Source organism: Labeo rohita, chromosome 5, assembly GCF_022985175.1.
Source record: "Labeo rohita strain BAU-BD-2019 chromosome 5, IGBB_LRoh.1.0, whole genome shotgun sequence".
NCBI lineage: Eukaryota > Metazoa > Chordata > Actinopteri > Cypriniformes > Cyprinidae > Labeo > Labeo rohita.
Genome location: NC_066873.1, coordinates 22839309 through 22855424, shown reverse-complemented (window position 1 = coordinate 22855424; position 16116 = coordinate 22839309). Strand labels below are relative to the sequence as shown.

At 37.1% G+C, this 16116-nt stretch overlaps 1 protein-coding gene across 1 annotated transcript; it reads left to right on the top strand.

Annotated features, from left to right (window-relative positions):
* Positions 1–1653: 1653 nt before the first annotated feature.
* Positions 1654–13848, top strand: gnb2 (guanine nucleotide binding protein (G protein), beta polypeptide 2). The gene is made up of 10 exons (XM_051111125.1): positions 1654–2676; positions 6521–6630; positions 7315–7353; positions 7442–7548; positions 9292–9355; positions 10175–10337; positions 11330–11396; positions 12032–12233; positions 12331–12547; positions 13158–13848. Exons 2-10 carry the CDS (start codon positions 6574–6576, stop codon positions 13262–13264), a joined length of 1023 nt encoding a protein of 340 aa, XP_050967082.1. The 5' UTR covers positions 1654–2676; positions 6521–6573; the 3' UTR covers positions 13265–13848.
* The last annotated feature ends 2268 nt before the right edge of the window (positions 13849–16116 follow it).

The window sequence follows — 16116 nt, the reverse complement described above, 5'->3', positions numbered from 1 at the left end:
TCATCTTCTTCGCCCATTTGTTCATTTCGTCCATCTCATCTGTTGCCAGAAGGGAAGTATGTTTAAAGTATTTAAATACATTTTTGTATTTTTGTTGCTTATAGTGATTAAGTAAACTACATCATAAACTGGTTAAGATACTAGGTGACCTACCAAAGTGGCTATGAATGTGTGGAGGATTAATGCAGAACAGTTCATGTCCATCCAACCACATTCTGCTTGCATGGGTCTGTGAAAATGGTGTTGCTGGGCAACCCATCCACAGCTATACTACAGTCTCTTATGGGGAGTAGGGCAGGTGGAATGTACCATCACTACATTTGGTGAGGGGGGATGCATGCTGATGATAAACCACATTTTGCTGCCCATAATGTGTGGGGCAGTCTAAAAGTGTTGTAGATATGAATAATAATAATAAATCACTGTTTGATATTTATTCACAGCAGTATAGCATAGACAATCCAGTCAGTCATCAATTTTAATACGGGCCAATCAGCAAGTGCACAGTAGTACAAAGTATAATCTGTCTGCCCCTCCCCTCAACTTGTAATTATGGCAGGTGTAATTAGGAGTGTGTCTCCGGTGGGTGGCAGCTTATGTCTCTAGAGAGAAAGTGTGCATTGCATTACTGAGTGCCCTTACAGGGGAATTTTAATTACAACTCTAAGTAATTTGAGAAAGTGTGAGGTCGGTGAACTTGTCTGGATAATAATAGATGTTTGGTATTTTTAGAAATGTTTTGAAAAATACTGGACATAAATTTATCATAAAATATGTTCAATAAGAACAGAAAAGGCATACGTGAAAATGTACACATTTTAGCAAACTACGCAATCGTTTGAACTTAATGTGAGTACAGTCAGACGGTGTTGCCATGTCCGCCTATTCTAATCTTTTTTTTTTTTATTTTATTTTTTTTTTTTAATATTGCTAGTTTTACACACACACTCACAAACATTAGTGCTGTCCAAAATAAAAGTTTTTGTTTACATAATATGTGTCTATACTATGTATATTTGTGTATATATAAATAAACACACATACAGTATGAATTCGGATGTATTTACATGTATATATTTAGGCTATATTCATATAATTTATATTTAAATATTGTTAACATATAAACAAGATTGTTTTCATAAATACACATGCATATAATGTAAACAAAAACACATATAATGTAAACAAAAAAAACTTTGTGTTTGACAGCAAAAGAGAGAGAGAGAGAGAATATTAATTTTATGACTGGTGCTTGGCTTCTAAAACACAACAGTTGTTTATAAGTATTAATGTCTGATCACTTAGTACCAGATAAATAGAAACTAGTAATTATTTGAATAGTTAACGTTAAAACGTAACTAAAGAACACGTAGCAGTGCGTAATTATATCCTAAATAAGTCAGTAGTATAACTGTAATAAAAACACAAACTTTGACCAACTAATGACACCTCCAATACCCCCACTTACTGCTGGAGCCACGCCCTCTATAGTTATAGTTATTATTATAGTACTTTGTTCTCCTTTCTCAGCTCTGCTGTGTTTCTTAGGGGAAGTCGCTTATTTCTTGGCTTCTTGGTTCCAGTCCAATTTGCTTTCTTGCGCGATCTGGCAACACTCCGCTCAGGAGCGCATTCATGTAATCATCGAGCAGCGCGTAGGGGGAATTCAGCAGAATGACACTATTTTCTCCAAGACACATATTGGCCATTTCCCACAAACGTTTAAATTGACATCTACTTTTTCTCGTTTCCACATTTCACGAAAAAGCTCATATTTAGCATTAGCGGCCTAAAGTCGAGTGTGTTCCAGTGTGAGGTGCTGTTCACCCCCCTGAGCCGCTGTTTGGCGGTGGAGGTCTTCGCTGCAGTGGTACATTCGCAATAAAATGGGTGTGGTTGAATCGCGCATATGTGATGCTACGTGTTTCTGGTGCAGACCGAATGATTTCATACGGGATTGAATTGACAGCAGAGTGAGCGCACATTATTTGAATTATTTAGAAAACAACTGTACTGTTGTTTATGTTGAGTTCACCCCGCCTCCTATTCTGGCACAGTCACATTTGAACTGATGGATGGGTATGCTCCTCCGGAGAGATAGCCAAGTCGATTTTGGTTACTTTATTTTAATTTCTTTAAAGGGCCACGGGGTGCCTCGCGTTGTACTGAATCTGTCATTTCTTGGACGAGGAGCGACGGTCAGAACGAAGAGACCAGAACGAGAAGACGGAGGAAGAAGACACTCGGGAGGAAAGAGGCGAGGATCAAGCAACGCAATCTAAAGACAACGACGGCATTTGAAAGCTTTACTGTATCTGGACTTATTGCATCTGTCGGTAATTATACCATTTGAGGCGCAAAGTAAGTTTTTTTTTTTTGTCCACAATAGCTAAGTGTACTGAAATAAGGAATACCGTGGAAAAGGCTTCTTCCCATCCTCACTAAACGATCAGAGGGCGTCATGGTAGCTCCATACTTCATCATAACATCGTTTTGATTCGTTTCACACGTGAAACACACAGTCGCCGAGGCCTAACTAGCACTAGGAAAAAACCCGACAGTATGCAGTCCTAATCATTTTCCAGCAGAAAAATTCCCTGCGAATTACTTCCGCCACCCACTTCAGCATTCCACTCACTTTACGTGGAGACTAAAGCCAAACAGGAAGATTAACAGGTAGGCCTATATTCATTTCTAAGATTCACCAGAATGTTCTGACCCAGATGAGACATTTGGATGAAAAGTAGGAATGGCGTACGAGTTTTTGACCATTAAATTGGTTCGTGTTCATTTGTTCATGTGTTTTTTTCCCGATCAATTGGGATTTTCCTGGTTTTGCAACAAAATCGTATCGGTGGATTGTTATTTACAATCAGCAGGAATATCATGGAGATTATATATCATATTACATCTGTTTTTTTAAGGTGTTGCATGTATTATTTTAGCCGTGAGTCGTGAATTGATGGAGCAGAAGCCTCTTGTTCTTCAGCTGGCCGCAGCCTCCAGCGCTTTACTCACTCCACAGCTCTGATTATGGCAAGCTGTTTCAACATTTATTGCTTTATACTAAATATTTTTTTATTTACTTTTATTTATTTTAAATGACTAGCAATCAGTCTAATAGTGACTAGTATCATTGTAACTTTCAGCAGATAAGGAATCCACTAGATACTGTTTGCTTCCTACTGGTATGCTTTCCAGGTACTGGTTCATATTCCAGTTTTTACTATTCAGTGGGTACTAGTAATTTTTTTTTTTTTTTTTTTTTTTGCTTAACTGGGATAGCTACTAGTATATATTCCAACTTCACAGTATATATTTTTTAAATATTTATGTTTATGAGACACTGGTATTTAGCCCAATTGTTAACCGTTAGTTACTTATCTCACTACTGACACTTTATTGCTTGTCATATGTAATAATTAGTCAGAATGACTACTTTATTGTCCATTACAAATCTTATTGGCCGATTTGAATACACCATAGTGTTTAATAAATGGGTTTATACTAGTGTTTTATTAACATTAGTTAATACCAGGAAAACTGGAATAGAGACTGGAAAAATAACTAAAGAATAAGTACTCCCACTAAACATTGGACGTCGGATAGACGTGCAGATCATGTCTATATTGGGTCCGTCGGTCAGGGTCACGTCACTACGACGTCCAATGTTTAGTGGGCTAGTCAGTAGTGTTGCGTGATATGCTCAGTTGTTGTATTATCCTATCATCAGCTTGTGAGATTGTCGATACACAATATTATTGTGCTAATTTATTTAATTATTTACTTAGTTTCATTGCTGGAAATGAACCAACTCCAGCATAGGGCTAAAAGCAGCCTAATGTTTTTAATATAACCAAATTTGTATTTAACATGACAAGAGTTTTATAGAAACATTGTAAGTTACTAATTATAATGCTTACATTTATTCAGTTATTCAAAAAGCAGCTACAGAAAACGAGCAAAGAAATTTAACATAACCAAAGAACATCATCACAGACTTCAGTCTAGCGTGAGTATTATGCACTTTTTAAGAACACTCCTGTTATAATCAGTAAGCTATTCCCACACCATTTGATGAATAAATCTTTTACTCCTTATTTACACTGCACACATCTGTGGTGCGATACGGTTGCAACGCGGCCACTAAAGCTAATCACAGCCACTCTGGTCAATGCTTGTGTTTATACCAGCCACACCGCGGCAAGTTTCTGAAGCGTCCCAGAAACGTCTCTAAAGATAAGCGCCTAGTCTATTTTTGACGGATAATAATAATAATAATCAATCAGTCAACATTTATTTACACAGACCTTTACAACACTCAAGATGAACCAAGGGGGAAAACAGAGCAATAAAAATGGAAGCAATGATTGTCTTGTGATCGTCAAAGGCATCAGCAACAGGCGATATCTCTGTCGTCGATACATGATACTATCGTCTATCGGCACAACCTGATTAGTGATTAGTAATGAAGTTGCCAAGTTGATATCTGAACCTCAGATCCCAATATAAGAGTCAGTACTTGATTACATACTAATGTTAAAAATAAGCATCAAACATGGATACAACTTAGTTTTAATAAGGAATACTTGTTAAAACGGCTTGCCATACGCAAATGTCAGTAGAAAGATAAAAGAGGACGTTAACCGTTCATATGTCTGTTGTTCAGGGCGTAGGGCGATCTGACTGAAATATAAACGAAACCCATGTGACCTAGCAAACGCACGTTTCGCAGCTGTCTCCAGTGTTTAAAAGGATGCGTGGTTTAAATAGGCTGCGGCTTCACTGAAAGCAGCGGTTGGTGCTGGTATACGATAGAAATGCCGCTTACTTTTCTCCCTTTCCTCGCAGTACGCAGGGAGTGCATATGCCACTCTGCATTTAGCTATAGGGGTGGGGCAAAGTCGGACATTTCTTTATAGTTCATGCTAACAGAACTCCAAGGACACAAATCCAAAGAGCATATTATCAGTATTGGCGCTTTTGGATCGGTTATGGAACGTTGATTTAAACGAAAATGGTTCTGTACACCCGCCATTCTGCGGCAACGTGATGGCTGAAGCCGGATGCAACATGCTGTTTCCACATCTCATCTGTTTATGAGCTTCTGTCTGTAAAACAGTGATAGAAAACATATTACCTGTGTTTTATGGCGACGGACATGAGGCGGTGGCCTTGTTACTGCTCTCAGTTTGGTGCTTATCAGCTGACAGCCCCCTCCAGTCATATTTAATGTATGAAGTCGTATTATTTTACATAGTGCTGACAATAATATAACCCCGCTGCAAAGAAGATAAAAAAACAGTAGGTTAATAAATGGATAATGTTTGATCCTAAGGCTATTTCTAACCTATACATAGCTGATTCCAAACAGTCAAGATGGCATTATGGTGCACCAGTAAGGACCAGATGAAAACTAACCCCTCTCTCCTTAACCAGCGGCTCTTTTCCCAACATGCTTGAAGACCTTAAAAGGTGCAGAAGGAGTTTCAGTCATCTAGATTAGCCAAGATTCCTCAGATCTAAGCCATTTATCTGAGCGAAAGGTTTTGTGGGTAAAATGGGATTATGCATCATCGCTACCTCTTTCTCCATGATGGGTTGTGATGTAAGTTTTAAGTAGGTGTGTGTAGCTTTTATGCTCTTTTTGTGTGGAGTTACCTCACAGATTGGTTCTTATACATTGCTTAATTTCTTTCTTCCTGCTGTGGGGTTGTGTTTTTGTGTGCGTGCTGAGGGAGTTAAAGCTCTCTAATGAGTATGTGTGGTAAGGGGGTAATAACAATAATTTTTGCATCCGTGTCTCACAGCTCCCATCAGCATAGATACAATAGCCATACAGAGATCTGTGAGTTATAACTGGAAATATGCAAAGCAGAACTGTTCATAAGGTCCGAAAGACTATGGGATTGGTTGATGATTTGTTATGTATTTGACTGTGGTAAAAACACATGCAAAAATCCTGTGTGTTTTTGCATGCTAATTTGAATGTATAACCTCATGTATGGTTTCAGGTCAGGCAACCTATTCTTTCTCTCATTTCAATTCAGTTCAGATAACTATATTTTTTTGTATTGCCAAAGCAAACAACACAGAACAACAGAACGATTAAAATTTCAATTTTAAATCTGATGCACACACTTTTATTTACCATAAATGATAATCCTGATTCCTTATCTAGTTTATGGCTCTCAGAGTATTAATCCTATTATATTACATGTTGTTAGCCAGATTATACCGGATTAAAGATGTAGTAATATTAATCTAAACCCTGCAGCACATCTGCACTGATTTTTTTTATTTGTTATTACAATAATAATAATAGTAAAAAAACATATAACCAAAGATTATGAATCTTATCAAGATTTATTTAAAAAAGGTATTACTTTCAAATTGCAATGTAGCATTTTTAATATTTTGCTCACTGGCTTGTCAAACCTACAAACTGTGATTCTTCACTAGGTTCAGCTACAACTATACGGCCTCTAACGTTATTCATACATCATGTTTTAATCTACAGGTGTCTGAGGGGGTGAGAGAGGTCAGAGGGTAAAGGTTAAAGGTCATTTCAAGATGAGTGAGCTCGAGCAGCTTCGACAGGAGGCTGAGCAACTGCGCAATCAGATCAGAGTGAGTCCTAATACTAATACTGCTGAAAAAAATAAACTGCTGGGGTGCTGATTACCATATCAGGGTTATAATGACAGTTGGCTTTACATTATCCCTTACATGTAGTAATAAACAAAATAAATGTTTATCATGTCAGTGATAAATATGCTGATACGAAGTTTAATTTAAGACTTAGTTCACCCAAAAATGAAAAATCTGTCATTAAAAACTCACCCTCACATGGTTCCAAATCTGTAAGACCTTCGTTCATCTTCGGAACATGAAATCTGAAACCTTTTTGACCCTGCATAGACAGCAACACAAGTGATACGTTAAAAGCCCAGAAAGGTAGTAAGGGCGTCGGTAAAATAGCCCATGTGACATCAGTGGTTCAACCGTAATTTTATAAAGCTACGAGAATACTTTTTGTGCTCAAAGAAAACAAAAATAACTACTTTATGAAAAATTTCGTTGTGCATTCACGAGAGTACCACAACTGTTTTATTGATATTCTATTCTATTGATATTTACCTGCTATGCAGGGTCAGAAAGCTCTCAGATTTCATTTGTCTTTACGGGTTTGGAATGACATGAGGGTGAGAAATCAATAAATTGATATCCTGATCACTTCAGATACAGGCCATAACCCCACCTACAAGTGGCGGCAGTACAATGATTCAGCTAACATTGTCTTCTGTCCCTCAGGATGCCAGGAAAGCATGTGGAGACTCCACACTCACTCAGGTGAGACGTAATTACACATAGGAGCCGGATGATGTGATCTCCAGAGGTCTGTGGGTTTTTATTTATGTGGCGTCTCTGTGTGTGGTAGATAACAGCAGGCCTGGACCCGGTGGGGAGGATACAGATGAGGACGAGGCGCACACTGCGTGGGCATTTGGCTAAAATCTACGCCATGCACTGGGGCTCAGACTCCAGGTATCTCTATCCGGAACCTTCTAACAATTCACCGCTCACACCTGGCATCAAAGAGAACAAAACAAGTTAAAAGTAGCAGATGAGCATGACTCAGTGGTTTGCGTGTTGGCTTTGGTTTTGCACCTGTTGACAGCACAGAATACAATGAACAATATGACACACTGACCCACATGTTAACTGAACTTTGTTGGCCAATAATCTACGGGTGCACTACTGTCACAAAGGAAATTAATTTATTTAAAGACACATGATATTTGTGAGCTGTTTTATACTGTGAGAATGTATTGCACTGGAGCCGTCTTTACAGTTACAATTATAAAGCCGAAAGTATGACAATTTAACATGCTCACTTTTGAATTCAAAATACTACTTTATTCATTTTACCATAGAACAAAAAATTATGTGTTTTAATACAGTATTAAAGGATTAGTTCACTCCTGAATTAAAATTTCCTGATAATTTACTCACCCCCATGTCATATTCAAGTCTTTCTTTTTTCAATCAAACAGAAATTAAGGTTTTTGAGGAAAACATTCCAGGATTTTTCTCCAGATAAAAGACCTAAATGGCGACCAACGGGTTGAGGGTTCAAATTGCAGTTTCAATGCAGCTTCAAAGGGCTCTACACAATCCCAGCCGAGTAATAAGTCTCTTACCTAGCGAAACAATCGTGTCATTTTCTAAAAAAAAATACAAATTTATGTACTTGGTAACTAAAAATGCTCATCTTGCATTAGCTCTGTGATGCACGTCAACTTCGTGCACTACATAATCACGTTGGAAAGGTCACTTGGTTAGTGGTTAGTGCTCAGTCTGTGTACTTCAGTTCAGAAAGGTAGGGTAGGGAGAAAAATACCATCTTATTTTCTCCTCCAACTTTAAAATCATCCAACATCATTGTTTTACCTTTTTTTGTAAAGGGAGCTTGACTTTCTTTGAACGTTCGTGTTGTAAACACTGGGTCGGCACTTCCACCTACGTCATGCATGACGTTTTCAATGTGATTACGTAATGCTTCAAGTTGAGCTAGTGTAAGATGAGCATCTATGGTTAAAAAGTATATAGACTTAATTCTTTTCTGAAAACCCTTATTCCTCCTTATGGAATCGTGTAGACACCTTTGAGGCTGCATTGAAACTGCAGTTTGGACCTTCAACCAGTTGGGTCCCACTGAAATCTACTATATATAGAAAAATCCTGGAATGTTTTCCTTAAAAACCTTAATTTTTTTTTTTTGGCTGAAAAAAAAAATCATGAACATCTTGGATGACAGGGGTGAGTAAATTATACAGAAATTTTAGCACTGTATAGGTTATCTAAGGCTATTTGACTAGTATGCTCATCATAGAGAATGTATTAGCAAATTTTAGCTTAGCAGGCTAATTGTTAATCCAAAATACCCAATTTGTTGCTTTGCTTATATCTTGTTTTAATACCCTTAAATTGCTTTGAAATCCATTTTATGCTCCCCTTTCTAGTGTGAAAATATATGAACATACAAGCAAATAACATAAGATACTAAGTGATTCAATCGTTTTTTTTCTTGCCAACTAGCTCAATTAAGTTGGAATACAGAAATTAAGTGAGTGCAGCTGAAAAAGTTCAGTTTATCATTTCAAAGTAACTGTGTGAAGCAAATAGGTGTGTAACATAAATGTTTAGCAAGACCACCATCCATTTCCCTGTCTTGTATTCTCTTTTTATCTATAATAATATATGTCCGTTTACTTATCTTATCCTCAGGCTTCTTGTTAGTGCCTCACAGGATGGAAAACTCATCATCTGGGACAGCTACACTACAAACAAGGTCTGTAGCTCCATTATATTGTTACACAAAAAGCAAACGATGCTGTAGCCAAGAACTGTAGTTCTGAACTAGTAACCAAAAGCTTTTAAGTTGAGCTTTTCGTGAATTATCACCATCATGTAAACCTCTGCCAGGTTGGTTGTCCCTGTAGTAGGTGTATTGTAAAGCCACATTAAAGGCACAATATGTAAGATTTTTTTATTAAAATATCCAAAAAGCACTAGAACAGTGTTATATATTTTGCTGACTTGTGTACTTACATTATCCCACGTTTTGAAGAATGTTTAAATCCAGAGAAATAAGCAATTTTAACTAGTGTAAAGGACCACGTCGTTACGTCGCCTGCCAATGAAGTCATACACCCTCGATTTTCCGTTTTTATTTTGTAGAAAACATGGAAACCCCAAAGACACTTTAATATGTTATGCATTTTATTAGACAGGTGACAGACGCACAGAGTAACATTGTTTCAAATCCGCTTTTGAGTAGTGTATCGCGCTCGCTGTCACGATGAAGACGACAACTCCTATGATTCGACACTCAATCACGGTGTCATCAAACTACACCTTTGTTTCTTTGTTTATTTTGGATATGTGCCCTCTAGTGGCGAAAATTTATAGCGAAAACATATTGTGCCTTTAAATTCATCAGGTAAAGTAACATTGTTAATTAAAAAGACAGTTCATAGCTAACACTGGCAAAAGGTCAGTTATATATTATTTTGTGAAGATTATCAGCATGTGTGTTTTTCCTGTCATTATCTAATTTTCAACAGCCTGTTTAAATGTTTGCGTGTCTGTTCAATATTACAAACTCCAGATTCATGCCATCCCGTTACGGTCATCATGGGTGATGACATGTGCATATGCACCATCTGGAAACTTTGTGGCCTGTGGTGGACTTGACAACATTTGCTCCATATACAGCTTAAAGACTAGAGAGGGCAATGTTAGAGTCAGCCGAGAGCTGCCCGGACACACAGGTCTGATAACACACACCTACTCACACCTTCATTTACAAAGAGTAAAGCAATGTCATACATTGTAATAACTCCCATACAACGAAATCTTAATATATTTTTGGATCGATTCATAGTTTCATTCTTTATTCGTAAAGAAATTGTTTTTTTGAGGATTTCAGGATTTCTCTCCATACTGTGAACATCTATGGTGCCCGCAAGTTTGAACTTCAAAAATGCAGTTTAAATGAAGCTTTAAGGGCTCTAAATGATCCCAGCTGAGGAAGAAGAGTCTTATCTAGCGAAACGACTGGTTATTTTCTAAATGAAATTGACAATTTATATACTTTTTAACCCCAAATACTCATCTTGTCTAGCTCTACGTGTACTCTGCGTATTCCACTTCAAGACAGTTAGGGAAGGTCGAAAAAATCCCATCTCATTTTATCCTCCAACTTCAAAATCATCTTACATCGCCGCAGAAGTACCCGACCCAGTGTTTACAAAGTGAACATGTAAAGAACATCAAATGCCCTTTACAAAAAAAGTAAAACAGCAATGCTGGATGATTTTGAAGTTGGAGAAGAAAATGAGATGGGATTTTTTCGATCTTCCGTAACTGTCATGAACTGGAATACACAGAGTACACGCAGAGCTAGACAAGACAAGGATTTGAGGTTAAAAAGTATATGAACTGTCAATTTTTGTAGAAAAAAATCGTTTTGCTAGATAAGAGATCGTTTAGAGCCCTTTGAAGGTGCATTTAAACTGCATTTTGGAAGTTCAAACTTGCGGGCACCATAGAAGTCCACTATAGAAATAGATGGAGAGAAATCTTGAAATGTTTTCCTCAAAAAACTATTTCTTTACAACTAAAGAAAGAAAGACATGATCATGGATGACAAGGGGGTGAGGAAATTATCTGGTTCTGGAAGTGAACTACTCCTTTAAGATGTTTTTACCATCTTACAGTTTCAGGGTGTGACATGTTCACTTCCTGTCTGTTCATTTTCTAGGTTACCTTTCCTGTTGCCGTTTCATAGATGACAATCAAATTATCACCAGTTCAGGAGACACAACTTGGTATGTGTTCAATAACACCACACTATACTACACTGAAAAAAAAGAATAAAATTAAAAACTCCAGTGGTTCTCAACTGGTTTTGCTTCAGGACCAAAATTTGTGGTGTCCCACTATAGTATCAGAATTGTCTATTGTACATACGTGAACACAGATGTCCTTAAAATCAAACTTTTTTTTAATATTATTAATATACTATTGATTAATATTAAACTCAGATATCAGTATTCAGAAGAAAAAAAAAAATCAATTCAGCACAAATGATTTTTATGTCTATATTTTCTTCTACCTTGTGTTGTTTCATGGTTTTCTAGGATGAGTATATATCACACAACCTGTACGCATAGCTAGCTTTTTACTAAGTTATAGATAAATTTGCACCAAAAGAATTTGGACATCAACAGAAAAAGATATGGCAAGCATTTCTCCTCTCTCCATTTCTTTCTCCTTGTTTATTTAGCTTGATTAAATGGTCATGTTTTATTATTGTTTTTTCCTGCTGTCTGTGATTAGACCAGTTGAGAATCACTGCAATCAGACTGTTTACTTTCAGTTACAGCTTCTCTGAATTTACACTTATATAGTTCAATGTCTGTGCAGGTTGTATGTTTTAACCTTCCATTTGCATTTTCCCCAGCGCTCTGTGGGACATCGAGACTGGTCAGCAGACTACACTGTTCTCAGGTCACAGTGGAGATGTGATGAGTCTGTCTTTGGCTCCAGACTCACGGACCTTCATTTCTGGGGCCTGTGACGCCTCCATTAAACTCTGGGACATCAGAGACAGCATGTGCCGACAGACGTTCGTCGGGCACGAGTCAGACATCAATGCTGTCTGTGTGAGTAACCACACTGCTTAAACTAACCCACATTACTGATATGAGAATCAAAGTAGGTCACCTTTACATTTCACTTATTTTCTTCTCCATCGCTTAGTTCTTCCCCAGCGGCAGCGCGTTTGCGACCGGTTCCGATGACGCCACCTGCAGGCTGTTTGACCTGCGTGCGGATCAGGAGCTGTGTTTATACTCTCATGATAATATCATCTGTGGCATCACCTCTGTGGCCTTCTCCCGCTCTGGCCGTCTGCTGCTCGCCGGCTACGATGACTTCAACTGCAACATCTGGGACGCCATGAAGGGAGACCGAGCAGGTAAACATACCGGTGGCAGTACAGTAACAGTTTGCAGTGGTTTATTTGAAAATTTTAAGGGCCCTAAACAATAGTGACGTAGAATCTAGGGAGCAGAAAATTTAACAAATGTCATTTGACACTGAAGACTGGAGAAATGACTGCTGAAAATTAAACAGATAGTCAAAAAATGAAAATTCTGTCATTAATTACTCACCCTCGTGTCGTTCAAAACCCGTAAGACCTTCGTTCATCTTTAGAACACAAATCGCACATTTAGGACTGACACGGAAGAGAAGAAATTGTTGAACGAAGTTGTTAGTTTTATAGCTTCATGAAATTACGGCTGAACCACTGATGTCACATGGACTATTTTAAAGATGTCCTTACTACTTTTCTGGGTCTTAAACGTGTCAGTTGTTGTCTATACAGGGTCAGAAAGCTCATCAAATATATCTTAATTTGTGTTCTGAAGATGAACTAAGGTCTTACAGGTTTGGAATGACATGAGAGCGAGTAATGTCAGAATTTTCATTTTTGGGTGAACTAACTCACTAAAATACATGTTTTGTACTGTCCCAATATAAACTGTGTTTAAACTTTAACCCTTTACACTCATCGCGTCTTACAGGAGTGCTGGCTGGCCATGACAATCGTGTGAGCTGTCTTGGGGTCACAGATGATGGCATGGCCGTGTGTACAGGTTCCTGGGACAGCTTCCTGAAGATCTGGAACTGACCACACACACCCCTCATATATTGTACACATTATTCACTCATCATACACAATGTATGTACTTTACTGTACATATGATGTACACTTGCGTACACAGACACACATGCCTGACAAAAAACTGTACATAATATATATAATTAGTTATACGTTTACACCAAATCTTTTCGGTGCCACATCATCTATACATATAGTCACACTATAGGTAGGTTTGAACCACAAGTTTGAAACAGGAATGTTTACACACAGACACACACTTACTTTTTCCCTTACTTAAGGTTTGCTGGACCTACATGGTACCTTCACTAAGTACATTTTGAGGAATGTGCGTCAAGTTGTCTAATTTGAGCGTACAATCCAAAATGTTTATTTGACACGCTTTTTTTTTGACATGCTTCATTTTGAGACTGAACTTTAAGCTCTGAGTGGTGGGTGTTGATCCATTGAAGAGCATTCATTTTTATTTCGACTTTCATTATGTCTTCTATACTCAAAAATAAGCCTAAAGTACTGATGTTTCCATGAGCATGTAGAGTTGAAAAGATGGAAGACCTGAGACAGTTACCCACCAAGAATTGTCCTAGTTGATACAGATCACACTTTATGTAGTCCATGTTTTTATAGATGCGTATGCCGGCATATTCCAGTATACCAGTAAATATATGATGTTTTTGTCTTTCATTTTTGTTTAGATTTTACATTTTTTAAAAGCTTTTATTCATGTTTTCCTGTGTGCCGCACTCTAAGAAGAATAAAGAAAACTGAAAAGAAATAATCGGTGCCACTAAATATGTGATCACAGGTTGCTCAAAGGGTGTAAATATTTATTATTTGAAATTACTCAGTTCATAAAAGTGGTTCTCAACATTTTTTTTTATTTAAGGACCCAGACTTCACATTGGACAAGCTAAATTATTAATTTGACAGTGGTGTAAAAGCATAAATAACAGCAGAAGTGTGATACCCGAACACTTACATATGATAAATTTGGAACAAAATTTAGAAAGTTGGAATTGATGCACAGCTTTCACGTTAAAGGATCGCTTCTCTTCCAGAATACAAATTTCCTTACAATTTACTCACCTTCATGTCATCCAAGATGTTCCTGGATGTGTTTCTTTCTTAAGGTCACACGTTTAGTTCTTCATATTGTAAAAATATCCACCTCATTTTCTCCCCCTACATCAATGAGCATTCGTGGTTAAAAAGTGAATAAATCTTAGTTTTTTTTTTTTTTTTTTCTGAAAATTACTCATTGTTTAGCAAGATAATACCATTATTTTTCAGCTGGGATTGTGTTGAGCCCATTGAAACTGCATTAAAACTGCAATTTGGACCTTCAACCCGTTGGCTCCCATTGAAGTCCACAGGGTTTGTACAGATACTGTAAAATGTAATTTAAGAACTTTCAAGGACTTTTCAAGCACTACAAGGACTTGAATCAGAGATTTTAATCAAACAATGTCTTCTCTTTCAAATTCTAAAAAAAAAAGATAAAGAGATAAATAAAAATATAGTAATAAAACAAAATGGCAAACATAAAGTGAAGCACATGCAAAGTATTACAAAGTATACTACACTTACTATAGTAAAACGACAGTTACTTTTCTTAAGGGATTTGTATTTGTGTATACTTTGTTTTTTCTTTGTTTTGTTTTTATAACTGTACTGCCTTAATCGTTTGATGTTTTCGACTGTTTAAACAGCTCCGCAAATCCTGATCTGAAACAAATGATTCACCATACGTGCTCCGATGTTCTGAACTGAATCAAATGATTCGCAAACCAACACCGAAGTCCCGACTTGAATCAAATGATTCCCGATACGCAATTTGAAGTCTTGCCCTGCTTTCCAATGTCCACACTATCTGCCCTAAATAGTTTTGATAATTACTACTATCATATAGAATTTAAAATGCATCTAAGTTACGTATCTGAGTTAAATGATTCGCGAACCCGCTCCGAAGTTCAGATCTGAAACAAATGATTCGCGATACGCAGTCCGATTGAACCATTTTGTGACGCATTGGTTTAACTGATTCGGAGTTTCGAAAAGCTCAATTTTACCCATCACTACGTGCTTTTTAAAATCATTACACACGATGTCGAAATTCGAAAATTATGGCTCTTTTAATTTAATCTTGCTTTTGATAGTGAATCGCTTAAAATGAATGAAGTCACGAGTTTGAGTCAATCGGAGCGGTTCCATCGTAAATGACTCAATTGATTTGGTTCATCTGTTCCTCTTTTCGCGCCTTCAGCCATGTTTACGCGACAGGTCTACTACTGGCGTAGCTCGCTAGTTTTAAGACATTAACTAAAATAAGAGAAAAAAGTATTATGTTTTTTTGAAAGATTAAAAAATTAAATAAATTCAAGCACTTTTCAAGTACCTCTTCAGGAACATTGCTATTTTAATGGGTTTTCCAGGTACGAACCGGAAAACCACCTACGAATCCAAATTCTGGAATGTTTTCCTCAAAAACCTTAATTTCTTTTCAACTGAATAAAGACAGACATGAACATGGATGACATGGAGGTGAGTAAATTATCAGTATGTTTATTCTGGAAGTGATCTAATCCTTTAATATCTGAACAGGCTAAATATTCAATTTTTTGTTCTCTAATATCTACTACAACCCAGTCAGGAATTTGTTGAGAACCACTTCATTTTGGTTCCTGTCTCAGTCACAGGAAACTCTGTTCACTTATAGTGTGTTTATATATTAATATGAATACTTGATTTACTCAATTGTCTAACATGCCATAAAAGTATATGAGCATATGCTAGCATGAGCTAATAAGATGATTCAAACAAACTAATAAAATGAGCTTGAAGGAATAAAGAGTTACACCATA

Bases quoted from the DNA above. Each gene is read 5' to 3' on its own strand.
- gnb2 (XM_051111125.1), top strand. From the start codon at position 6,574: ATGAGTGAGCTCGAGCAGCTTCGACAGGAGGCTGAGCAACTGCGCAAT. The intron at 7,549-9,291 runs GTATCTCTATCC...TCTTATCCTCAG, and splicing joins CACTGGGGCTCAGACTCCAG to GCTTCTTGTTAGTGCCTCAC. The intron at 10,338-11,329 runs GTCTGATAACAC...TTCATTTTCTAG, and splicing joins AGAGCTGCCCGGACACACAG to GTTACCTTTCCTGTTGCCGT.